This window comes from Ranitomeya variabilis, chromosome 4 (assembly GCF_051348905.1).
Source record: "Ranitomeya variabilis isolate aRanVar5 chromosome 4, aRanVar5.hap1, whole genome shotgun sequence".
NCBI lineage: Eukaryota > Metazoa > Chordata > Amphibia > Anura > Dendrobatidae > Ranitomeya > Ranitomeya variabilis.
In genome coordinates, this window is record NC_135235.1 from 50,709,459 (window position 1) to 50,736,433 (window position 26,975).

The 26,975-nt window shown below is 40.7% G+C and overlaps 1 protein-coding gene across 1 annotated transcript in view; it reads left to right on the top strand.

The window, feature by feature from the left end:
* LOC143769708 (alpha-2-macroglobulin-like protein 1) overlaps positions 1-26,975 on the top strand; it is a 271,438-nt gene that overhangs the window by 187,134 nt on the left and 57,329 nt on the right. The window contains exons 17-28 of the mRNA XM_077258494.1: positions 2,451-2,532; positions 3,459-3,537; positions 4,172-4,397; positions 5,621-5,741; positions 6,051-6,172; positions 7,476-7,527; positions 8,449-8,532; positions 8,638-8,814; positions 9,552-9,624; positions 15,434-15,590; positions 20,546-20,614; positions 21,040-21,202. Of these exons, the coding sequence (XP_077114609.1) occupies positions 2,451-2,532; positions 3,459-3,537; positions 4,172-4,397; positions 5,621-5,741; positions 6,051-6,172; positions 7,476-7,527; positions 8,449-8,532; positions 8,638-8,814; positions 9,552-9,624; positions 15,434-15,590; positions 20,546-20,614; positions 21,040-21,202 (1,405 nt within the window). The remainder of the gene's footprint in view (positions 1-2,450; positions 2,533-3,458; positions 3,538-4,171; positions 4,398-5,620; positions 5,742-6,050; positions 6,173-7,475; positions 7,528-8,448; positions 8,533-8,637; positions 8,815-9,551; positions 9,625-15,433; positions 15,591-20,545; positions 20,615-21,039; positions 21,203-26,975) is intronic.

Here is a 26,975-nt window from a genome sequence, read left to right on the forward strand (position 1 = left end):
CAAGATTTGAGATTTTTATGAAATTCACCTCACAGTTGATCAATTTGATCATCTCTATTTAATATCTTAAATTACAGAAATATTGATATTTTGTCTTTGTTATGGCAAAAAGCAACTACAAAAAGTCACATGGGTATGACTCTGCTTAGGATTAAGCCCCTGCACAGGAATCGGCACAGAGAGCAAGAATGTTTTTTTTTTAATGTTGATATTATGTGAATCAATTTTCTTTAGGTCTCAGCTTCATACTCATTTTTGTGGAAATCAGAATTTTATATTAAAACATCTACTGATTTGACTTTCCCCAATAGTACCCTATGCAGTAATCAGCTCTTATGCAGAGGTGGTATCAGTGGGAAAAATTTTTGTAACTAAAAAACAAAAGTTATTGGTATTCTTGGTGACTGCAATTTTTTATAACAGAATTATTATTTTTTGTATAAATTATTATTTTTTTAGTAGCTTAACCTCTTTCTGACCACGGACGGGATAGTACGTCCGAGGTCAGATACTGCACTTTGATACAGGGCTCCGGCGGTGAGCCCGCATCAAAGCTGGGACATGTCAGCTGTTTTGAGCAACTCACATGTGCCCGCAATAGCGGCGGGTGAAATCGCGATTCACCCGCCGCTATTAACTAGTTAAATGCCGCTGTCAAACGCAGACAACGACATTTAACTACTGCTCACGGCCGCATGGCCGGAAATGCACGCATCGCCGACCCCCGTCACATGATCGGGGGTTAGCGATGCTTCTGCATTGTAACTATAGAGGTCCTTGAGACCTCTATGGTTACTGATCCCCGGTAGCTGTGAGCGCCACCCTGTGGTCGGCGCTCATAGCACACCTGCATTTCTGCTGCATAGCAGAGATCTGATTATTATTATTTATTATTATAGCGCCATTTATTCCATGGCGCTTTACATGTGAGGGGGGGTATACATAATAAAAACAGGTACAATAATCTTGAACAATACAAGTCACAACTGGAACAGGAGGAGAGAGGACTCTGCCCGCGAGGGCTCACAATTTACAAGGGATGGGTGAGGATACAGTAGGTGAGGATAGAGCTGGTCGTGCAGTGGTTTGGTCGATCGGTGATTACTGCAGGTTGTAGGCTTGCCGGAAAGGGTAAGTCTTCAGGTTCTTTTTGATGATCGCTGCTATGTAGCAGAACCGATCCAGTTGTGCCAGCTTCTAGCCTCCCATGGAGGCTATTGAAGCATGGCAAAAGTTAAAAAAAAGTAAAAAAAATGTGGAAAAAATAAAAAATATAAAAGTTTAAATCACCCCCCTTTTGCCCCATTCAAAATAAAACAATAAAAAAAAAATCAAACCTACACATATTTGATATTGCCGCATTCAAAATCGCCCGATCTATCAAAAAAGAGAATTAACCTGATTGCTAAACGGCATAGTGAGAAAAAAATTTGAAACACCAGAATTAAGTTTTTTTGGTTGCCGCGACATTGCATTAAAATGCAATAACGGGCGATCAAAAGAACATATCTGCACAAAAGTGTTATCAATAAAAACGTCAGCTCGGCACGCAAAAAATAAGTCCTCAACCGACCACAGATCACGAAAAATGGAGACGCTACGGGTATCGGAAAATGGCACAATTTATGTTGGTTTTTTTTTAGCAAAGTTTGGATTTTTTTTTCACCACTTAGATTAACAATAACCTAGACATGTTAGGTGTCTAAGAACTCGTAGTGACCTGGAGAATCATAATGGTTGGTCAGTTTTAGCATTTAGTGAACGTAGTAAAAAAGCCAATCAAAAAACAAGTGTGGGATTGCACTTTTTTTGCAATTTCACCGCACTTGGAATTTTTTTCCTGTTTTCTAGTACATGACATGCTAAAACCAATGGTGTCTTTCAAAAGTACAACTTGTTTTGCAAAAAATAAGCCCTCACATGGCCATATTGATGGAAAAATAAAAAAGTTATGGCTCTGGGAAGAAGGGGAGCAAAAAACAAAGACGGAAAAACGGAAAATCCCAAGGTCATGAAGGGGTTAAAGTTCCCCTGTAGAAACCTGTGCAGGTTTGGTGAGAGGAAAGGTTAAGTTTGTGGGTTTTTTTAGTTACATAAATAGCAATTAGTTTATGAGACAGCTATCAATGATGACCAACAAGAGATGACAATATTAAGCAGTTATCTAGAGAAGGCTTTGGATCTTGGAAGATTTCAGGTTCAACAGAATTTAATTTTCATTAGTAATGGCTAATTCTTCTGGTGATGAAGTGTCTACTGCCAGTTCTTCAGTAACATATTGCCTAATACAGGTTCTTCAGTCAACAGTTTTATTTGTTGGTACTAAGTCTCATGAATGGAGTGGGCGAATGAATAGATCCATCAAATAAAAAAAGCACCTCTTGATGACTGGCTAAATATAAAGTAAGTTGGTTAATGTGACCAAGTCAATATTTTTCTTTCTTTTTTAGGAAAACTACTTACTCATTTTTACCAACACTGGCTCAGAAGACGTGGCTCCCCGTATGTCTCTAAAAAAGAAAGCAACTAAAGGTACATCCATAAATCTACAGTAAATACTTATGTGAAGGTCGCATGTGTCAAGGTTTATCACTGTGACCACAAAACAGGAGAAAATCCTGCTCAAGGAACCTGTGAACAAACTTCTTTCTTCATTCTTTCTGTATGTGACAGCTGACACCCCACAGCAACACCCAGTAAGGGTCGGTGCTATCACAATCACACAGGCATTTAACCCCTCTGATGCTGCTGTCAGTAGTGGCTTTCTGACTTTAATATAACTCTCATCATTCTCTTCTGCTTGCGCAGATCGCCGGCAGAGCAGGGGAGAATGAGAGCCGTCTTCAGCACCCACACCGGGAAAAAGCGCTTACAGTAGCGCTTCTTTCCCGGCGTCCATCTGTATCGTACGGATCCGGGACGTGTGAAAGAGGCCTTACATTTGTGAAAAAATGGCAACACAAGCCAGATTTTTTTTTTTGTTTTACAAATTGCTGAATTTGTTTTCACCACCTAAGTAAAAAAAAAACTATACAAGTTTTGCGACGCTGCAATCAAAGTGCAAAAAAATGTTTTCAGTTAATCTTATATATCAATATAATCATCTAAGGTCCACTGCCATCTGTTTGTCTGTCTGTCTGTTTGTCTGTCACGGAAATCCCGCATCACCGATTGGTCGCAGCCGGCTGGGCGCGACCAATCAGCGACAAGCACAGTCTGGCCGCGAATTGGCCCCTTCCTACTCCCCTCCAGTCAGTGCCCCCTCCATACTCCCCTCCATACTCCTCTCCAGTCGGAAAACAAACCCTCATATGGTCATTTTGACAGAAAAGTAAAAAAAACTTTATCTATTAAAAGAAAAAGAGAAAAAAAATTCCAAAATCAAATTGGTTGCTGGGGGTTTAAGAAGCAAATGACTCAAGTACATTTATTTTTAATGCAGTATTTGCCTTTCTTAGATGTTGCTAAACAAATCCCGAAACGTTTTACGAGAAGTTACTTTCCAGACACCTGGCTGTTTGAGGTAGTTCCTGTAGGGTGAGTATGCCATCACTTTATTACATTAATGTCTATACCTGTGGTATTTGCACATTATTATATTTAGGCCCATTCACACTTTCAGTATGTGATCAGCATTTTACATCAGTATTTGTAAGCCATGCTGGGTATGCAATCTTGGTTATCATAACCGATCGGCCTCCAGATGAATCTGTTGGGAAAAGCGTTGCGTCTATTTCTAAGGCTACCATCATGAATATGATCTGATAAGTAATATTTATGATTTACCCTATATGATCTGTCCCTGTCTTTCCCCAATTGGAGACAGTTTTTGGTATATCATTGTATGACTATTACAACACATTATAGAATGTGCCCATACACACATTATTATCTATGATAGGGGCAATTGTAGAGACAGCTGCCAAGGAGTGGTGGCACCACTGTCATTCATCAGTAGGGTGCCAACCTCCACGGATAGGCAGTTGCAGATATCTAGGATACAACCTAGTGAAATTTAGTGAATATTTATTGCCTAGTATTTTTACATATTTTATCACATTTTCTGAGATTATTTTACCTGTTTCTTGGCTTTTTTTTACCTTAATTTTTTTTAACGTTTATCTAATAAAAACATTCATTAATTCGTCACAACATTCATCTTGTCTTACAGCTCTGATGGACATGCTGTACTGAATCGAACAACTCCACACAGTATCACTAGATGGGTAACCGATGCCTTCTGCTTGGGCAAGAATGGTTTAGACAGTGTCATCGATGTTGAACTCACCACATTCCAACCTTACTTCATTGACCTGATTGTCCCCTCCTCTGTGGTACAAGGAGAGAAATTTACAATACAAGCCTTGGTCTTCAGCTATGAGAAGGAATGCATTTTGGTAAGAAACATTCTGAATATTTTTTAATGTTCAAAAAAATTGTTTGCTTTTCTCATTGGTTGACAGATTTCCAGAGGAGAACTTTGTAGCTGAACCTTCAACTTGGCAAGTATACAACAGCTCACTGGAAACTCCGCAAGTGCAATTGGCCCTGACAACAGCCCTGGTTTGCCTGATGTCTACATTAGCCTTGTTTTATTTCTATAGTAAGAGATCACATTATTTGTGATATTGGAAGTGTTTCTTACCAAACTAGAATACCATCAAAAAGTACATTTATTTCGGTTCTTCAATACAAAAAGTGAAACTTTTATGTTATATAGAGTCATTACAAACAGAGTGATCTATTTCAAGTGTTTATTTCTGTTAATGGTGATGATTATGACTTACAGTCAATGAAAACCCAAAAGTCATTATCTCAGTAAATTAGAATACTTTATAACATCAGCTTGAAAAATGATTTTAAAATCCAAAATGTTGGCCTACTGAAATGTATGTTCAGTAGATGCACTCAATACTTGGTCGGAGCTCCTTTTGCATCAATTACTGCATCAATGCGGCGTGGCATGGAGGCGATCAGCCTGTGGCACTGCTGAGGTGTTATGGAAGCCCAGGTTGCTTTGATAGCAGCCTTCAGCTCATCTGCATTGTTGGGTCTGGTGTCTCATCTTTCTCTTGACATTACCCCATAGATTCAACACTGTATACAATTGGACCAATGTACAACACTTGTTACAGTGTACAATGAGACCAATGTACAACACGTCACTGTGGACAGTGAGATCTATATACGACACATGTCACTGTTTGGCTTTAGTGGCATTGTGGGATCTGTCAAGGGTATACATCAATTTTACCCTTGATGAACACTGCAAAACGCTGTGGATAACTGTGGATGGTGGGAGGTGGGAGAGGTAAAATATACAGTAACCAATAAAACAAGAGAAATAAACAGTGAATAGAACTGAATTTTAGTCCTAATTAATCCAGGCCATACATTTTGCAGTGCGGCTATAAAGTTATTCATTAACCTTTCCATTGTTGTGGTGTTGCCAGTTGAGGAAAAGTGATTGTAGGTTTTATACTACAACTCATAATTTTGCTAAGTTTCTCAATGATTTAATGCTCAGGTCTCCAAAAACTTTAACTGTGCAAAATAAGAACATGTTTTATCTTTTTTGCATTTATGAAGTCTGCATTTATTTGCTTTATTTTTATAACAGATTGTCGCATCGCTGACTGACTCAGAAGATCTGATCACAGCCCAGGACAAGGAGCAGGCTCAATGTGTCTGTGAGGGGCATTCGCACAGGTTCACCTGGGATGTTTCAGCTGTAAAACTAAGTACTGCAATGATTCATTATTTTTATGTATAAATGACTTTTTTTAACAATCAAAACTATTAGATTTTTGTTTTCTCAAATCCAAAAAAATATTGGAGAGACAGTGGAGTATCAATGCTTTTTTATGGGATCCCTATTACCGCATTTTAGAACCATGTCAATGAGCCCTTAGTGGTAGTTTAAGGTTCCTGTAGCTCAAAATCTCAGATGTTTGATATTCCGACTCTTGAGTTGAGCACCAAAATTATAGATAATTTTCTTTATACTCTATAATATGTCCCTTACTTTGGACTCTACATTCATTTTTCAGAGACACTAAACATTCATGTTGAAAGTGGGTCCTTGGACGTGGAAGAAGATTGCAATGAAGATGTTCTTTTGGTAGGAAAGGATCTCAGAACAGACTCTGTAGAGAAAACCGTTGAGATCAAGGTGAGAGATATTAACCACAATGCACATATAATGTGCTACAACATTTTAAGGCTATATAGAGAGGACCTGAACACTTAGTAATCGTGCAACTATGTTGGATTGCCAGTTACCATATATTTACCTAGAAGGTCAACTGTGGGGCAATATGAATGCTCAAAGATTTTGTAGCTATGAGCACATTTCAACATATGTTCCGATAGTGTCGATCTTACAGGGAACCTGTCAATTTCTGAAAAACTATTTATCTGCAGACATAATGATAATTGTAACGCCAGGGCAGGGAGAAGCCGCCGTGCGACATAAAGAGCGGGGGCAAGGGAGCTGGTAAAGGTGAGCTTTGACGATGGGGAGAGGAGAAGATGGTGACCCCTCAACACTCATCTTATGCTGACACCTGTGCTCCCTATCACTCTTGATGGGTACTTTCCCCCTTGCCATCACGTGCCTAAGCCCTGGCTGACCCTGGGTTTTAGCTCTAAATAGTGAGCTGGGCAGCAAAACACTAGTCTTACTACTAACATAAGACAGCACAGGGAGAAACAGACAGGGGAAACACGCAAGCAAAGGATATCCACAGGAATCAAAAGGAACACAAACACTCCAAAAGCTCTACACCTTCTCCATGAACACAACAGTAGTAAGTAAGACACAGGATAGAAAAAACTATTGCTGGCATGTGAGGAAAGCAGAAGCTAAATTAAATAGTGAATGGGGAGTGAAGGAGCAGCTGAGACAAAAGCCAAATGGAATTTCAGCAACTTAAACCAAGAGCTCTTAACCCCCTCCATACCAAAAGGAACAATAAACCTGAAACACTCCTGTGAATTGTGGCATTGACTCCAAAGAAGTGTGAAAGGTTCACTTTAACAGGTTTGTGTCATCAGGAACATTTATTCCCAGCTCTGGAACTCACTGCTATCTTGAGAAATAGAATGGCAGCTGCATATGTGCGACTCTATGGATTATCCATGGGAGCTTACTTGGCGGAAGCCATAATGTAACATGTAGTGCTCAAATATTATAATATACTACTAACATAATGACTTAATGACGTTGCCAGATAGTTGCCCAAACAGTCCAGTAACAAAACAATAAACAGGTCCAGACATCAAATATGAGATTAATGTGCAAACTCTAGTTGTTCTAAGTAGCCAAAGCATCAGGACCTGTAGAGCCAACGTCAGGGTCAGCGGTGACAGCAGATTGCACCTTGTGTGAATACAACAGTTGCAAACTTTCTATGAAAAAAAATACAGTAGGTTAAATATATGAACTGTACATGAAGTAATTTTTTTCTCTTTAGCCAAAAGGACATGAAGATGAAAGGACAAAGACATTCCTTCTTTTCCCAGCAGGTAAGTAAAATAAGAGCATGAGCAAAATCAGAGACAAATGAAGATGCTGCACAAATAATGAGTTAACACTGATGTGGTTGAGGTTTAGATTCTGCATTCACACATTCATCTGCAATAAGGGACATGAGACAAACATGGAGATTAAGTCCTCCCTTCCTCTCGTAATTTGGTGATGTTTTTATTGCTTTTCCCTGTATTTGTTATTTTTGGGGTGGAGATGTGACAACAAAAAAATGGCAATTCGAACATTCCCCCCCATACAACATTAACTGTACATAGCAAAATATTTTATATGTTAATAGCTTGATAGTTTATAGATACAGTATGCTGATACAATATGTTTATTTTTTTATTTATTTTTTTAATTGGGGATAGGAGAGGTGATCCATTTTTTATATATTTTTTTTGTTTACTTTTGCATTTGTTTGACTTCTTGATCCATATAATGCAATATTATAGTATCACACTACTGCAAAATGGTGACCTCATGGAAGCATGAGGATGGCAGCCACAAGGACCTTTACCCGTCTTATGGATTCCAGAGTCACTGACTCAGACCCTGAAATTATGGCTCTAGGGGACTGATAAGTGCCAGAATTAGAGACTACCAGACTGTGAAGTGTCTGCCGCTCAGGTGAAGTCAAGCTATCCCTGTAGTGCATGGGCAGTCTTATCAACAGAAAAAAATCTAGGCTGGTTGTAGGTTCCTCTGGCAAAATCAGTGCCCAAGGATCTGAGGAGGCAAATTCATGACACCACCCATATTAAAGGTTGTTCATGAAGAGACTAGGGAGGCCAAGATCTGTAGTCTCCCTGCTTCAGCCCATTGTAAAGCATCATACCCTACTAAAACTCCCAGCAGGGGTATGAGGACAGACCCTGAAAAAATTCTAACTTTAGTTTTATTTCTACTCTTATAAGACAGCAGTGAGGATATTGCTATTAACTTGGATGTTCCAGCGAGACTGGTCCCAGGCTCTGAACGTGCACACATCATAGTTATGGGTGAGTCCTTTTTCAACAATAGTAATCTTAGGAAATCTTACATTTAAGGGAAATATAATGCTACTGTATATACTCTTCTTTATTATTTATATAATATCTTGCTAGGTGATCTCCTGGCCAATGTTATTCCTAATTTGGACGAACTGGTCTACTTGCCTGATGGATGTGGAGAACAGAATTTAGCAAAGTTTGCAAGATATGTTTCCACAATGGAGTATCTCGAGAGTACAGAACAATTGGCACCTGAACAAAAAGCTGAGGCTATAAAAGTGATGAATAAAGGTGAGTGACATGATTAAAGCACAATATCATAGTATGATTGTCATTCCTCCTCAAAATGTACGAAAAGGGGACAATTGAGTGTTATTATAAGGGTGTTTTCACATTGTGCTTTGTCACACGACAGTTGGCCCAGTCAAGGCTTACCCCCAAACCCCACTGCAAAATGGACATATACGCATACTGGAGGCAGATATAGTAGTCTAGACTCCGTCTGGGTGTCTATCTCCAGTAGACGTATATGCCCAAAAATGATGTACGGCAAAGCACAGGTTCACTCTGTCCGCACTATTATAGTCTATAACCATGTCGGCATCCAACCGAATTCTGTTTTGCTCGGGGTTCGGATGTAAGCTCCGATGGGGCCACCTGACGTGTGACAAAATAAAACAATGTGAAAGCATCCTTACACTTCTCAATGAAACATGTCTCACAGACTGATAGTGTCCAGCCAGTAATGACCATGTCAAACTGCCACACAGTATTGGCACCCAGTTGTCAATGTCTCCTTACATTTTCAGGAGTAATAACAAAGAAACAACACAAAACTTGAATTTTTATTATTAAGAGAATAGAAAAGTATTTATGACAACAGATGTAACAGGAGAGCTGAAAGGTTTATTTTATAGTACATTGTGGCATAAATCTTTTGGCAGAAATTCATGTTTTGATTGAGAAAGGCATGAATTATATAACAAAATATATTATTTGTATGACTGCAAAATATTTTCTGTCCACAGGCTACCAAAAACAGCTCACACATAGGGCAGAAAATGGATCCTATGCAATGTTTTATGGTGATGGAAATATTTGGTAGGTATGAAAAATGAACATTTATAGTGAGCTTACATTAGAACATTGGGAATGATAGTTATTCTGTGTCTCACTCCTTTAGTTTTTGTATTTTGAGCTCCTCACTAAGAACAATGTGATAATATAATGAAGTTATTTATAAATCAGCGTCACTGTTTCCAAAAACTTGGCTTGATTACATCAGACATTTGTTATATACGACAAACGTATTGCCATCATCAACACAGCCATGTAATATACAGTTGCGTACTAGCTCTGAAGTGCAGTACATGCCTTTTTTTGTAAAATCCAACTATAGAAAAAAGAGTAGTCAATTAAGTAGAGATGATCGAATCTTTTGAAATTGAAATTCTCAAGGTTCAGCAAATTTTTCCCCAAAATTTGATTCACTGCAAATTGCCAGTGCTGCTAAGCCTTTAATTGCCCCAAAATGATGTGAAATAATTTAAGGTCTCCTAAAACTGTATCAAACCCCTTTAGAGCTCTTCAATGTAAAAACAGTCTTAAAAATCTAAAAGTAACTTCAGCATGTAAATGGATGGTAACCACTGTGATAACCAAAAGCCTGTTTAGCAACGCCCAGCACTTACAGTCTGTTTAATTAACTTTTTAATTAAAAATGTCCAAACAATTATTTTTTTGGGGGGACAGATACCTGCCTTGCAAGTGTTTATACATTGGCAGTGCAAACAGAATTACAAAAATTATAAATTATCATTGGGGAGTATCAAGAGGTTTGACTTTGCTAAATGAAAGAACAATACATTTTTCCAAGATTTTCAGATTAGCAGACAGCAATATATTTTCTGGATAGATATATTCTTTACAAGCCATGCAAAAATTATCCCTATTTTCCAATTTTCTAAATGAAGAAACAATGGTGCATTTTCAAAAGTTGAAAAAATTATCCCTTTATTTAGGTAACAAAACAAGTGAAGAAGCTATCCATTCTAAACCGAGAGTGAAAAAAATATCCCTTTTTGACATCTGCAACTTTGCTATTAGAAAAATTACTAAGCAATCACAATGGTATTTTATCAAGCCATCCAAAAATTATCCATCTATTTACTGATCAGAAACAGGATAGCTATTTTCAAAGGGACTCAGTAATGACTTGTCAACAAACCATGAAAAAATATCCATATATTGGGTGCAGTTTCATATTTGTGCACTTTTAGAAGAGTGCGCTTCCCAGCAACAGTGCAGTACAGCTATACAACTCCCTGACTGAGTTCCACTGTATATTTGATAACCAGCCAGGTAAAACTCACAGCTGGGGGCTGCAACTCACTGCTGTCAGATTTAGTAAGACTGGTTGTCAAGAATAGAGGGGTTCCCACACTGATTTTTTTAATTATTTAAATAAATAAATAATTAAAAAAAGCTGTGTGGGGTCCACCATATTTTTGATAACCAGCCTTGCTAAAGCAGACAGTTGGGGGCTGGTATTCTTAGACTGGCAAGGGGCCATGGGTATTGACCCCCCAACCTAAAATTAGCAGCCCGAAGCTGCTCAGAAAAGGTGCATCTATGAGATGTTCCAAATCTGGCACTTTGCCTAGCTCTTTCCAATTGTCCTGTAGCAGTAACAAGTGGGGTTCATATTTGTGGGGTTGGTGTCACCTTTGTATTGTTCACCACAGTGAAATTCTCCCAGTGAACTGCGGTGATCTCGCCTCTGCACCGTGAGACTTTTTCTCACGGTGCTAGCAGTGATCTCACTGGAGGGAGGTCACCACAGTTCAGGGGCCTGGCTGGGAACACAGTCTCAGTGACCGACAGTAACCTCGATGACATCATCACTAGTCCCTGATGCTGCACTCGCAACAGCTCATTTACCTGTGGTTCTCGGCCAGGATGGTCACATCTTGGCACCATCCAGGTTGAAAACTGTTTATCCCCCCACACATGGATTATAGCGTGGGAAAGAACAAAGGACAGCTAAGGGAAATTGCTGTTTTTTATTTTTGTTTTATTACAGAACATGAGGGATTCAGTGGAACTACGCGTTAGGTGAGTATAACTGTGTTTGTTATTTTTTTTAAAAAAATTGAAAAATGTGTGTTTTGTTTTATTTCAAATAAAGGAGTTTATTCTGGGTGTGTTTTTATTTATAATACAACTATTTAATTAGTAATGGATAGGTGATATCACGGGAAGCCTAGGTGGGCAAGAGCTAATAAACCGGGCCCCTGCAATTTCCCTAAGACTAGGGAAATCCTGACTGACCCTCTTCCTAGAGTTTACACTGATGGTGTGCATGTCTAGGCCTCCACCCTCACCCTATCTCCTGTTTCAACCCTAGGCTGAAACCAACCACCCACCACCCAGTGAAGAGATAATATACCAATACCCACAGTTAGCACAAACAAGTATAACTGAAAATATGAACCAAGCCGTAGTCACTCAGGAATACACAAAAAGTGAACAGGGCAAAACAAATACAAATATAGGAAGGAGTAAATAAGACAAAGGGAAATACACCACCAGATACGATACTACAACTCCTTGCTCACCACTCCAGACCGAGATAACCAAGCACTAGACAGAAGCTATAATCGGCGACGCCCAATGTTCAGAAGAACTATTTAAAGGCAGTGGGATTGGCCCAGCTTCCAATCTGAGCACCAGCTAAATTAACACCGGACCAGCTAGACAAAATCTAGCTGACACCACTGAGCGCATAGTAGACAAAAGCTGAATTACCGCTGTCTGTTGAACGCCCTAGAATGAACAGCGTCCAACATGACAGGTGAGGTGTCTTATAGACGCCTCTTAATTACTAAGCCGTCTGATGACAATACAAAGATGAAATCAACCCCACAAATATGAACCTCACTTGCCACTGCTACAAGAAAAAGCTGGGCAAAGCACCAGAATTGGCACATCTAACAGATGCCCCTTTTCTGGGAAGCTGCAGGGTCTGCTATTTTTAGGCTGAGGGGGCTATATCCATGGCGCCTTACCAGCCTGAGAATACCAGCCCCCAGCTGCCTGCTTTAGCAAGGCTGGTTTTCAAAAATGGGGGACCGCACGCCATTTTTTTAAATTATTTGTTTAAATAATTTTAGATATCTGAGTCAGTACCCCTCTATTCTTGATAACCAGCCTTGCTGACAGGTGATGGTTGCAGCACGCAACTGTGAGTTTTGCCTGACTGATTATCAAAAATACAGGGGAACCCATGCCTATTTTTCAAATTATTTACAGTGTGGGTGCCGGCTGATGAACACTGCCATCAGCCGCTCCTGCTCTCACTGTTATAAGTGGCAGCATGCATTGGCTAATGGGAGCAGTAGTCCCATCAGCTGACAGCAGTGACCAGAGATAAACTTTATACCTTCGATCACAGCTTCGGGCTCACTCTGTCTTTTGACTGCATGGGAACTGCGGCTGTCTGACTGGCAGTGATGATTTTACCGCCGATCAGAAGCAGTGTTTGCCGCACATGCACATGACAGCGTGGCAAACACTGGATGTTTGGGCCTCCCATTCAAGTGAACGGGGTTCGGGTCCAGGTACTGTTCTGGTACCTGAACTCGAACTTTTTGTAACTGTTCAGCTGAACCCGCCAGACCAGAACATCCAGTTGTCCGCCCATCTCTAGTTGTATGACACTCATGGAATGGAAGTAAACAAAGTAATAATAATAATAATAATTTTTACTTATATAGCGCCAACATATTCCGCAGCGCTTTACAACTTATAGAGGGAACTTGTACAGACAATAGACATTACAGCATAACAGAAATCACAGTTCAAAACAGATACCAGTAGGAATGAGGGCCCTGCTCGCAAGCTTACAAACTATGAGGAAAAGTGGAGACACGAGAGGTGGATGGTAACAATTGCTTTAGCTATTTGGACCAGCCATAGTGTGAGGCTCGGGTGTTCATGTAAAGCTGCATGAACCAGTTAACTGCCTAAGTATGTAGCAGTACAGACATAGAGTGCTATTAACTGCATAAAGTGTATGAGAACATGATGAGAGGAACCTGATTATGTTTTTTTTGTTTTTTTGAATGGGCCACACAGGGATGGTTAGGTTAATGCATTGAGGCGGTAGGCCAGTCTGAACAAATGAGTTTTTAGGGCACGTTTAAACTGTAGGGATTGGGGATTAATCATATTAACCTAGGTAGTGCATTCCAAAGAATCAGCGCAGCACGTGTAAAGTCTTGGAGACGGGAGTGGGAGGTTCTGATTATTGAGGATGTTAACTTGAGGTCATTAGTGGAGCGGAGGGCATGGGTAGGGTGGTAGACTGAGACCAGAGATGAGATGTAGGGTGGTGCTGAGCCATGGAGAGCTTTGTGGATGATGGTAGTAGTTTTGTACTGGATTCTGGAGTAGATGGGTAGCCAGTGTAATGACTGGCATAAGGTAGAGACATCGGTGTAACGGTTGGTGAGGAATATAATTCTGGCAGCAGCATTCAGGACAGATTTGAGCGCGGAGAGTTTGGTAAGAGGGAGGCCGATTAGTAGAGAGTTACAATAGTCCAGACAAGAATGAATAAGTGAGACAGTAAGAGTTTTTGCAGAGTTGAAAGTAAGAAAAGGGTGAATTCTAGAAATGTTTTTGAGATGCAGATAAGAAGAGCGAGCCAGTGATCGGATGTGGGGGGTGAATGAAAGCTCGGAATCAAGGATGACCCCAAGGCAGCGGGCATGTTGCTTTGGAGTAATGGTGGAACCACACACAGAGATGGCAATGTCAGGCAAAAGTAGGTTGGTAGAGGGAGAGAACACATAGTGAGGAGGAGTTGATGATCCACAGTGTCGAATGCTGCGGAGAGATCCAAGAGAATTAGCATGGAGTAGTGACCATTAGATTTAGCTGTTAGTAGGTCATTAGAGACTTAGTGAGGGCAGTTTCAGTAGAGTGTAAAGAGCGGAAGCCAGATTGAAGAGGGTCGAGAAGAGAGTAAAGCTCTGTTCAGTTCACACCCAGGGCTTAAAGTGGAAATGGCAATACCAATTGATATAAGGGATATCCAAGAGATATAAAATAAGAGGTAATATGTTCATTTTAGTAATCAGACATATGCCAAATTACATACAGATATTATTGGACCATGGGTTGTAGTCCACTTGTATAGACTTCAGCAAATTAAAAAATTAAGCTTGAATGTATCTGGAACACTTGTAGAGATGTTTATGCCCAGACATTTTTGTGATTTTGAGGCCCATCTGAGACTAAAGGAGGCTTCTATTGTGCTTATTAAGGACATTGTAGGCAAGATATTCAAAGCTTTCGATTTCCAAAGATTAATTTTAAAATTTGAAAGGATGGTAAAAAAATCTAAACTTAAACATTAGATTGGGAAAGGAGTTTACAATCTATGTTAAAAAAATGTCACCTTCATATGTAGCTATTTTAGTGTTTGTATATGTTATTAGTTCAATTATGTCAAAGGAAATGTTTAAGAATGATTACAAAAATAAGGGGTGAGAAGAGACCACCGTGATGTGTCCCATTTTGAATAGGGAAATGTTTTTGAGAGGACACCGTTCACCAAGACATGAGCTTCGAGGGGTAATATATAGATAGCTAATCAATTTAAACAATTTTAAAACATAAAGCTTTAAAATATTACTCCATAATAATACAACTTACTAGATTAAAAGCTATCTCCATATTACCTGAAGGAAGCGTAATTGGGGTAGGCTTTAATTTCGATTTATGGATCAAATTCAAAGCCTTAATGTGCCTCACTACTTACCGTGAACCCTGCTTGGTCAGATAGGATAGATATGATGTTCTAATCCTGTACAATTCCTTTCAATGTGCAATGTTCTCCTTGAAGGGTCACTGCATTTGTAGTCAAGGTTTACAATGGGGCGAAGAAGTTCATTCCAATTGATGAGAAAGACATTCAAGATTCCGTGGATTGGCTGCAGAGCAAACAACTGCCTAATGGCTGCTTTGAAGTCATAGGAAATTACTTTAACAATTACCTAGAGGTAAATATTGATTATAATTATAAGTACTAACACACAAAGGTTCACAATTCATATACATGCAAAATAAGAATGCTAAAAAAAATAAAAATAAAAGTGTTAATAGTTTATTTTTTTATCCATGAACAAAAATCAACAAAAATGCAAAGTGAATGGAGACACAAAAAATCTAAAATCAATATTTGGTGTACCACCTTCTTCTTTCACAACAGCATTCATTATTCTAGGTACACTTGTATTTGCGCACAGTTTTTGAAAGAAGTCGCCAGGGAAATTGTTGCAAAAATCTTGCAGAACAAACCAGATCTGGGATGTAGGCTGGCACAAATCCTTCCATATTTTCATGTAATCCCAGAGTTGATGATATTGAGGTCATGGCTTGATGTGGGCCATTACTTTTTGTTCTTTATGCAGAAGATCGTTCTTAATGACATTGACTGTATATTTGGGGTCTTTGTTCTGCTGCAGAACAAAGTTGCAGCCAATCAGATGCCTCCTTCATGGTAGTGCATTAGAGTCCAAAAAAGTTGGGAGACTGTGTAAAATGTAAAGGAAGCAATAATGCAATGATTTGAAAATCTCTTATAGCCATATTTTATTTACAACAGAACATATCAGAAGGTGAACATGAGATATTTTTATCCTTTTCATTTGTTCACCTAAAACTACATCAGATTTTTACTCAATTCCTATAATTTAATATAGAGAACCAAATAATAATAATAATCTTTATTTATATAGCGCCAACATATTCCGCAGCGCTTTACAGTTTAACAGTTTCAATCACAACAGTCATAGGTAACAACGTTAACAATACAGTAATAAAGCAAAATAAGACAAAATAAGACGACCCTGCTCGTGAGAGCTTACAATCTACAATGAGGTGGGGGAGATACAAAGTACAGGTGTGTATTTACAATGATGTATTTACAATGATGGTCCAGCCATCTTCAGGGGGTGGGGGGTAGATGGAGATAGTGAATGGGCTACACACACACACATAAAATGACTTTGATTAGTTAATGTGGTAGGCAGCTCTGAACAAATGTGTTTTGAGCGAGCACCTAAAACTATGCAAGTTGTGGATGGTCCTAATTAGTGTTGAGCAATACCTTCCGATATTTCAAAGTATTGGTATCGGATTGTATCGGCCGATATCCAAAAAATATCAATGGGACACAAATATCGGAAGTGATCCTGGATGGTTCCCAGGGTCTGAAGGAGAGGAAACTCTCCTTCAGGCCCTGGGATCCATATTCATGTGTAAAATAAAGAATAAAAATAAAAAATAGGGATATACTCACCCTCTGACGTGCCCTGGTTGTAACCGCTGCAACCGGCAGCCTCCGTTCCTAAGAATGAGCGAGTGAAGGACTTTCGATGATGTTGCGGCTTGTGATTGGTCACGTGAGCGGTCACATGAGCGGTTACGCGACCAATCACAAGACCGCGACGTCATCGCAGGTCCTTCACTCGCTCATTCTTAGGAACGGAGGCTGCCGGTTGCAGCGGTTACAACCAGGGCGCGTCAGAGGGTGAGTATATCCCTATTTTTATTTTTATTCTTTATTTTACACGTGAATATGCATTCCGATCCCGATTCCCGATATCGCAAAAATATCGGCCGATACCCGGTACTTGCGGTATCGGAATGCTCAACACTAGTCCTAATATCTTGGGGTAGAGCATTCCAGAGGATTGGCGCAGCACGGGAGAAGTCTTGGAGTCGGGAGTGGGAGGTACGGATTAGTGCAGAGGTTAGTCGAAAGTCGTTTGCTGAGCGCAGTGGTCGGCTAGGCCAATAGACAGAAATGACGGAAGAGATGTAAGGGGGTGCCGCACTGTGGAGAGCTTTGTGGGTGAGAACAAGTACTTTGAATTGTATCCTGTAATGAATGGGCAGCCAGTGTAACGACTGGTGAAGAGCGGACACGTCCGAGTAACGATTAGCCAGATGGATGACCCTAGCTGCCGCATTAAACCAAACCAAACCAAATAAAACAAATAAGTAAAAAATATTAGATTTTGTCATTTTTAACTGACGAAAACGATGCACTATCACCTGTGTTAGTGACAAACGTAGGTGATCCTTTTATATTAGCAGATAACTTGAAGGTGAAATTTACCCTTGTCTTTTCAATCAATGGGGTGACAATCAGGTGTGAGTGGGCATTCTGTTTTATTTATCGAACAAGAATCAAAGTTTGATTTCACAACATATCTTTTGTGGAATTAAGTCATGTAAAAAAAAAATGACATATCTGAGGACCTCAGAAGAGGAGCTATTGATGCTCATTAGGCTGGAAAAGTTTAAAAAAAGCCTATCTATAAAAAGTTTTACCTCCACCAGTCCACAATAAATAAGATTGTGTACAAGTGAATAAAATTAAAGAAAGGGAATTAAAGATCATTACCACCTTACATAGGAGTGCTCCACCATGAAAGACCACTCTAAGAGAATGGCGTATAATAGTCTATAAGGTCACAGAGGAACCCAAGGTTACCTGTAAGCAACAAAAGTCTTCTCTTTCATTAGCTACTATAAATGTTAATTTGACCACAATCAGGAGGACACTGAACAACTATAGTTTACACAACAGGATTGCATGGAGAAAGCCTCTACTCTCCATAAAGTACATTGTTGCTAGTGATGAGCGAGTGTACTCATTGCTCGGGTTTTCCCGAGCACGCTCGGGTGGTCTCCGAGTATTTATGACTGCTTGGAGATTACATTTTCATCGCCTCAGCAGCATGATTTACAGCTATTAGACAGCTTGATTACATGTTGGGATTACCTAGCAACCAGGCAACCCCCACATGTACTCAACCTGGCTAATAGCTGTAAATCATTCAGCTGCCATGATGAAAACGTAATCTCTGAACACTAACAAATACTCGGAGGTAACCCGAGCGTGCTCGGGAAAACCCGAGCAATGAGTACACATGCTTATCACTAATTGTTGCTCATCTACCAGAAGCCTTTGTGAACATTTTTGTGGATGGATAAAACTGATATAGAGCATTCTGTTTTAAATGAGAAACATCATGTTTGGAGAAAGAGAAAATACTGTACTATGCACGACAGTTTGAAAACCTCATGCCATCAGTGAAACATGGCGGTGGGAGAATCAAAGGTCAGGCCTGTTTTGATGTACAGTATATGGACTGAGATGGCTTGCGATCATTGCTGGAACAATGAATTCTGTTTTTTTTTTAGTAAATTCTAAAGGAAAATGTCAGGACATTTTGTCCATTAGGTGAATTTAATAAAAATGTGGGTCTTGTAGCAAGATAAAAGTTAATTTCCTCCCAGCAGTATGGGTCTAAGTGCCTGCATTGGGCAGGTTCAGAACACTATTAACCTGTAGATTAACATCAAGACTGTTAGAGTCCAGCTTCTTAGTACTTTAGCAAAGGCACACAATCCTGGAAGTCTGTACACCTCCACATAGAAACGTGTGACAAACAGGTCCCATTTTACAATATGAACCACACTCAGAGGTGTAGATATGGTTAGCAGCCACCCTACCCCAACTCTTCACTACTCACATTAAACCCGGCCCTGTCATGACCTATTAACCCCTCTTACTACTATGTGTACTAGAGCATTACTCCAGGTTTACATTACAGAGGACAAGACCTCTGTGATACATATCTCCCATCCACTATGTGTCCGTCAGCTACCTTACAACTCACACATTCGCACACAGTTTGTTTTAGACTTGTCTGATCTCCCAAATAAAATTGCAAAGCATCTCAAACATTTGCCCTAATTTATGTCAATAACTCTGTTCATGATCTCTCTAAAAAATCTTCACAACAGGCTGAGTTCTATCTCCTGCAGCAAGGCGCACACCTCCATAAACTATCAGATAATCCTTATTCTTCTTCCACTAAACTTTTTCCTGTTTAGACAGCAAAGTATCCTCCAGAAACAATACTCTTCTCCTTTCCAACAACATGTAGGGATTTTTATCCACCCCTTGCAGCTTGCTTTTATTGGATTCTGCATGCAATCAAGGAATTTCAGTGAATGCAGTAGAGTCAGACAAATGTGCACTACACACTTACGGTACATATTCCATTCTCTTAGGTAATGTGATGTAACCAGCAGATCCTAGAACTACCTAAAGATCTTCGTGATGTACATTAACAAATTATACTGTGGTACCATGTTAACCAGAAAAAGCGATGTGAATACTTTTCTGCCAATGATGACAAAAGAATTCTCTGAGTGATACCTTTATTGGCTAACCAGAAAATAATATATGTTTGCAATCTTTCAGATCACAGAGACTCCTTCTTCAGGCGGAATTCTAGAGATCTTCAAAAACTCTGGCTTGGGCTATGTTCATACTTTGTGTTTTTTATTTTTTATTTTTTATTTTTTGCAGCATTTTTTGTGCAAATTAAAAGCTGCCTTTTACAGTAACACCAAAGGCTATGAGATTTCAAAAATCTCCTAGTACATTTTTTTTTTCTTGACTGAATTGGAAAACTGCAGTATTTTTTTCTTTTTTTTTTTTTAAATCTGCAGTAAAACAATTCTTTCAACATTCTTGAAAGTAATAAAGAAACTGCAAAAATGCTTAGTTTAGATTCTGTAATGTTTTTGTAGCATTTTTGCAGAATTTTCTTTACAAAAATAACTAAAACTATTTTTTAAAAATATTAAATAAACATGGTAGGTAAAATGACGCAAGAAATCTACACCAAAAAAATCCTGCGGAAAAACACTGCTAAAACGCAGAAAAATGGGCATTTTGAATGTAGCATTTTTATTACAGTGAACATAGCCTTACAATGGGTTCACTATCTCCCTAGGTTGCTTAATTTAAGAAAATGTTTGGACTCACTGGAGTTCCCGCTTATATGTAGCTTATATGTAGTCCTGACAAATCCTAAATATATGCACTGCTATGATAAAACTAAGTTTTCCAAACTTTTTTTAACTATAGGAAGATGGCGAGATTGCGTGCACGGCATACGTCACTATCGCTCTTCTTGAACATCACAACGTTTATAATGTGAGTAATTTTATGCTCATTTGCAAAACTGTTAAGTTATGAAAAATATTGGAGTTTTAAGCAGTTACAAATCTTTAATTTCTTTAAAAAAGTCTCAAATAGTTATTGCCACTGTGTATATTTATTAGGCATATCCACAGGAACCCGACCTTCCATCTCCAGAATGGGGCTGTGTTACACACCACTGACACAGGACAAGTGACCGCTCATGCACAGTTTTTTATTGATTTCTATAGGAGTTCTGAAAATTTCCTGGAAATTGCAGAGCACTTGTAGAAATTAATGGCAAGAGATGCAGTTGATTGGTCATCTTTCCTTTGTCAGAGGCACTCTGCAGTGCCAGCAATGGGTGTTAACGTGCTTTATACTATATATCTAATATGATGTCTATGAAAATTATGCATTATTGCTTATATCATGTTTAGGGAAGTATTGTGGAAAATGCCCTGAGCTGTCTTAGGAAGTCAGTGGACAGTGTTAAATCGCTGCATATCCAGGCTCTTCTGGCGTATGCCTTCACCTTATCAGGAGACAGCGAGCTGAGACAACAGACCCTGGAGAAACTGGAAGAGAGCATTGTAAAAAAAGGTGCGAAGAAGAAATTTATGTACAAATTTACTATTAAAGACACACTAAGATCAAAGTTTTTATCCTATTAATATATTACAATCATCATAGTAAATAACACTGTGTACAATTGCTCATTTTGCCTTTCTACCCAGCTAATGCTTCTCTTTTCTCTGCTCTATGTAGAAACAGGAGGTCTCTTGTCCCTGAATTTATCATTCCCCTCTTCAACTCCTGACCTAGCTGCTCCACCTCCCCCTGCCAGGTACTTTGCAGTGATTCATGATTCATGTAGGGAAAACTGACCTTCTGTTTCTACATAGAGCTTAGGAGAATTCAGCATGTCAGATTTTAATCATGGGATGCCATAGACCTAATGGAAAAGAGAAGAATTGTAAATATGTGAACAAGTTACTGGGATGCAACACGCAGCTAGAGATGAGGCAGGAGTAACCAACTAAGCTATTTATTTTCCTAACACGGAAATGAAGGTGTCACTTATGGAGACAGTCAGTTTTTTGGGGTACAGGGTATCAAGTCACGCAATATTAGCAGTCATGTCAATAGCAACAGTTTAACAGTTCAATATCTTATTCTCTATTCTATCTGACTGTTTCTCAGTATGTACGGCACTTTAATTTTCTTCTTTAACTTTCACTTGTGGCACCCACAACATTAGGCTTGTCACTACAGTAAGTCTTTCAAACATTCTCTATTATTGTACTGGCATTAACGAGGGTCACTGGTACTTCACTCTATGCCGCAAGTTTTTAGAAGCCAGTGTCTTAATACCTTATGTGAGCTTTTTGCACTGACCGGCCCAAGTACCGTCCACAGCTCTGCCCCAGTCAACACCCTGTCTCGGTCTCCGGCCACTCCTCGGCCATTCTGCCTCTGCTTTTGATTGGTGCCAACTGCCTTCCCACCTTGACACTCTACCCTTTAATATTTGGTAACTGCGCCAAAGCTGCCTCTTGACCTGGTGCTCTCTTCAAATCTATTCTCCCAGGAATGCTTCTTCCATCTTCCAGTTCTACCTTATCCAGCTTACTCAGTAGACAGCGGCATTTGGACACAAGTGCCGTGGAACTTTGATGAACCTTATCTTCGACTCTCCACCCCCTCACAAGCACACAGTGCTATATAATATAATGACCGCAATATATTAAGAGGATACAAATTTAATTAAGCACACCCATTAACTTTTTTCCCTTTATACCTGTGCATATGTGTGTGTATTGTAGTGTCAGTGTGTTAATATGCTCACCTATCACCATCTTTTCTGTTGTTGCCGGTCCTCTTCTGAGTCACATGACAACAATTCAGACTATCCAGATCACACTGTGCTCCATGTGAAAGCCACAAGTCTCTTTTAAAATGCAAACATTTGCAGTCTCATTCTGGTGCTTCATAGACTAAGATTGTAAAAGTCACTTCTGTGACATACAGAGCGCAGTGTGATCTGGACAATCTGAAGAGCTACCTCATGGCTCAGAAGAGGACCGGAATGTTACTGCATATAGTATAAATTTTTGTTTTGTGCAGAACACTCACTCAAACTGATAGTGTTACTGTCAGAGGTAACATCATCCTGCTGTGGCTGATATGAGTGATGTGCCATATATTCCATAACACTGTTTCCCCCCCCCCCACTAGTATGCTTGGTGGAGACAAAAGAGGTCAATTGTGATCTTTGTTTGATAGCACTACTGCCCTGACAGCTAATGCCAATGGTGATGCTTGGGCTCCCACATTTTTAGCTATGGTATGTGCTTTTATTAGAATAAATCATCAACTGACCTTTGCCTCTTTTTCTTATACCATACATTTTGTATGACAATACCTTTAACTTATGACAAGCTTTCCAACGCCAATTATTCAACACTTGACAAAAAAGATGTAGCAAGTAATGGCACATAGGCAGGTACACATACAGAAAGCAAAATGTGGCAGCAAGCTGTCATGCAGCTGCAGTGCAGTACAGTGCAACCTCCACCAGGGGGAGCTTGATAGGGAAGCGAGACTGCACACACTGAGCAGCAGAACAGATGCCAACTAGTGGCAGGAGAGTAGTCAGAAAAGCTGAGTCAGAGCACAAGATAGCACAACAGTACAAAAAGGATTTAAACAGAAAGGATAGTCAGGACATAGCAAGAGATCAGTAAACCAGGACGGGCAAAATACAGTACAATAGGGACAAATCGAAACAGAGTCAATAGCCAAGCCAGGAGGTCAGAATCAGAGAATCAAGCAGAACAAACAAATGCTGGGAAAGGGCAGACAAAGGGAGATAACAGACACAGGTCAAGTCAGGGTTCACAGCAGGACAAACCAAGGGCTTCCAGAGTCAGGTTCACAAGCCGAAGACAGAACTATAGCTGACACTGCCAGCAAGATTCATGGGAGCTAAATAGCAAACCTGAACCCAGAATGAGGCAGAGCAAAGTTAACCCTTGACATGATTCATCCAAAAAAGGGCAGACGCTAATAAACCCTGGAACGGATCATGACAGTGCCCTCCTCTCAAGAGGGGGCCACCGGACCCCCAGGTTTCCCAGGATAATGTGAATAAAATGCCCGGATCAATCAATCAGCATGGACAGATCGCGCCGGGACCCAAGATCGATCCTCAGGACCATAAGCCCTCCAATGGACTAAATACTGAAGTGAACTACGGACCATACGATCCGTTCAATTTCAAACTCGGTCTGACCATCCACAGAGACAGGAGGCGGAGGGGATGGAGGCCCAGCGGAAGATGGTACAAAGGACTTAAGAAGGGATTTATGGAACACATTGGGGATCCGAAGTGACTGAGGAAGGTGTAAATGAAAGGCAACTGGATTTACCACCTCAATGATCTCGTAAGGACCAATAATCCTGGGACCAAGCTTAGCAGAAGGAATCTTTAGATGAATGTTCTTGGTAGACAACCACACTTTATCTCCTACCAGGAATATAGGTCCTACAGACTGTCGCTTATCAGCAAAAAGTTTATGTTTGCCCAGAGCCTTCCTAATGTTCTTCTGGACCTCCCTCCACATCTCCCCCAACCGTTGCATTGCCGTATCAGCCCGTGGACATCCTGAATCCAGCCTAGAAAATTCACCAAAATGGGGGTGAAAACCATAGTTACAGAAGAATGGAGAGGTGCCCGTGGACTGGTTAATCCTATAATTAAATGCAAATTCAGCCACGGGCAACAAAGCACACCAATACAAAGAACACCAATAATCCTGCAGAGACGTAGCAAGACACCTCAAAATCTGTTCAAGTGAATGATTGGTCCTCTCCGTCTGCCCATTGGTCTCAGGATGGTAAGCAGAGAAGGTCAAACAAATACCCAATCTTTTACAAAATGCCCTCCAAAATTTTGACGCAAATTGTACCCCTCTATCAGAAACCACACTCAAAGGCACGCCATGCAGCCATACAACGTGCTCAACAAACAATCTAGATAGTGTCTCAGCATTAGGCAATTCTGCCAGAGGTACAAAATGCGCTTGCTTACTGAATCTGTCAACCACTACCCAGATTGCAGTTTTGCCATTGGAAGGAGGGAGATCAAGGTTTATCTGGAATTGGTAATGGCACCAATTCCCCAGCCGGCCAGTTATGGGAGCTCTTAGCATGGGCACAGGTATCACAAGCAGACACAAACACAATATCAGAGTTCATGGAGGGCCAACAAAACAGCCTAGCAATAGCTTTCCGGGTGGCAGAGATCCCCGGGTAACCACTAAGAGCAGAATCGTGGAACTCCCGGAGAATCCTCAATCTGTACTGAACTGGGACAAAAAGCTTATTGACAGGCAAAGAGGGAGGAGCAAGAGACTGAGCTTTTCGAATCTCCTGCTCCAATTCAGAGGATACCCCCACAACAACCACCCCATGCTGAAGAATGGAGGAAGGAGGTTCGGGGCTGATATCGGATCAAAACTGCGAGATAAGGCATCAGCCTTGACATTCTTGGAACAAGGCCGAAAAGTGATTGAAAAATGAAAACAAGAGAAAAAAAGCGACCACCTAGCCTGTCTAGGAGTTAACTGTTTGGCAGTTTCAATATAAGACAAGTTCTTGTGGTCAGTAATAGTGTTGAGCGATACCGTCCGATACTTGAAAGTATCGGTATCGGAAAGTATCGGCCGATACCGGCAAATTATCGGATCCAATCCGATACCGATACCCGATACCAATACAAGTCAATGGGACTCAAGTATCGGACGGTATCCTGATGGTTCCCAGGGTCTGAAGGAGAGGAAACTCTCCTTCAGGCCCTGGGATCCATATTAATGTGTAAAAGAAAGAATTAAAATAAAAAATATTGCTATACTCACCTCTCCGACGCAGCCTGAACCTCAGCGAGGGAACCGGCAGCGTTGTTTGCTTAAAATTTGCGGTTTTCTTTCCTTACGTGACGTGAAGTCCCGGCTTGTGATTGGTCGCGTGCTGCCCATGTGGCGGCGATGCAACCAATCACAGCAAGCCGTGACGTAATTTCAGGTCATTCAGTATTTTAAAATTACGCTCCGGCTTTGTGATTGGTTGCGTCGCAGTCACATGGGCGACGCAACCAATCACAGCAAGCCGTGATGTAATTTCAGGTCCTTAAGGATTTTAAAATTACGTCCCGGCTTTGTGATTGGTTGCGTCGCAGTCACATGGGCGACGCAACCAATCACAAGCCGTGACGTCACGGGAGGCTGGACACGCGCGCATTTTAAAATGCGCGCGTGTCTAGCCTCCCGGCTTGTGATTGGTTTACCGCGACGCAACCAATCACAAGCCGGGACGTCACGGGAGGCTGGACACGCGCGCATTTTAAAATGCGCGCGTGTCCAGCCTCCCGGCTTGTGATTGGTTGACCGCGACGCAACCAATCACAAGCCGGGACGTCACGGGAGGCTGGACATGCGCGCATTTTAAAATGCACGCATGTCCAGCCTCCCGGCTTGTGATTGGTTGACCGCGACGCAACCAATCACAAGCCGGGACGTCACGGGAGGCTGGACACGCGCGCATTTTAAAATGCGCGCGTGTCCAGCCTCCCGTGACGTCACGGCTTGTGATTGGTTGCGTCGCCCATGTGACTGTGACGCAACCAATCACAAAGCTGGGACGTAATTTTAAAATCCTTAAGGACCTGAAATTACGTCACGGCTTGCTGTGATTGGTTGCGTCGCCCATGTGACTGCGACGCAACCAATCACAAAGCCGGAGCGTAATTTTAAAATACTGAATGACCTGAAATTACGTCACGGCTTGCTGTGATTGGTTGCGTCACCGCCACATGGGCGGCACGCGACCAATCACAAGCCGAGACTTCACGTAAGGAAAGAAAAGCACGAATTTTAAACAAAAAACGCTGCCGCTTCCCTCGGTAAGGTCCAGGCTGCGTCGGAGAGGTGAGTATAGCAATATTTTTTATTTTAATTCTCTCTTTTACACATTTTTACATTAATGTTGTTTCGATACCGATACCCGATACCACAAAAGTATCAGATCTCGGTATCGGAATTCCGATACAGCAAATATCGGCCGATACCCGATACTTGCGGTATCGGAATGCTCAACACTAGTAGTCAGTAATCACCGTGATCCGATGAACCGCCCCCTCCAAAAAATGCCTCCATTCTTCAAAAGCCAATTTTATAGCCAATAACTAGGGTTGAGTGAAACGGATCGGACAATTTCAAAAGTCGCCGACTTTTGGAAAAGTCGGGTTTCGTGAAGCCCGACCCGATCCCAGCGTGGGATCGGCCATGCGCTCGGCAATCTTCGCGCCAAAGTCGCG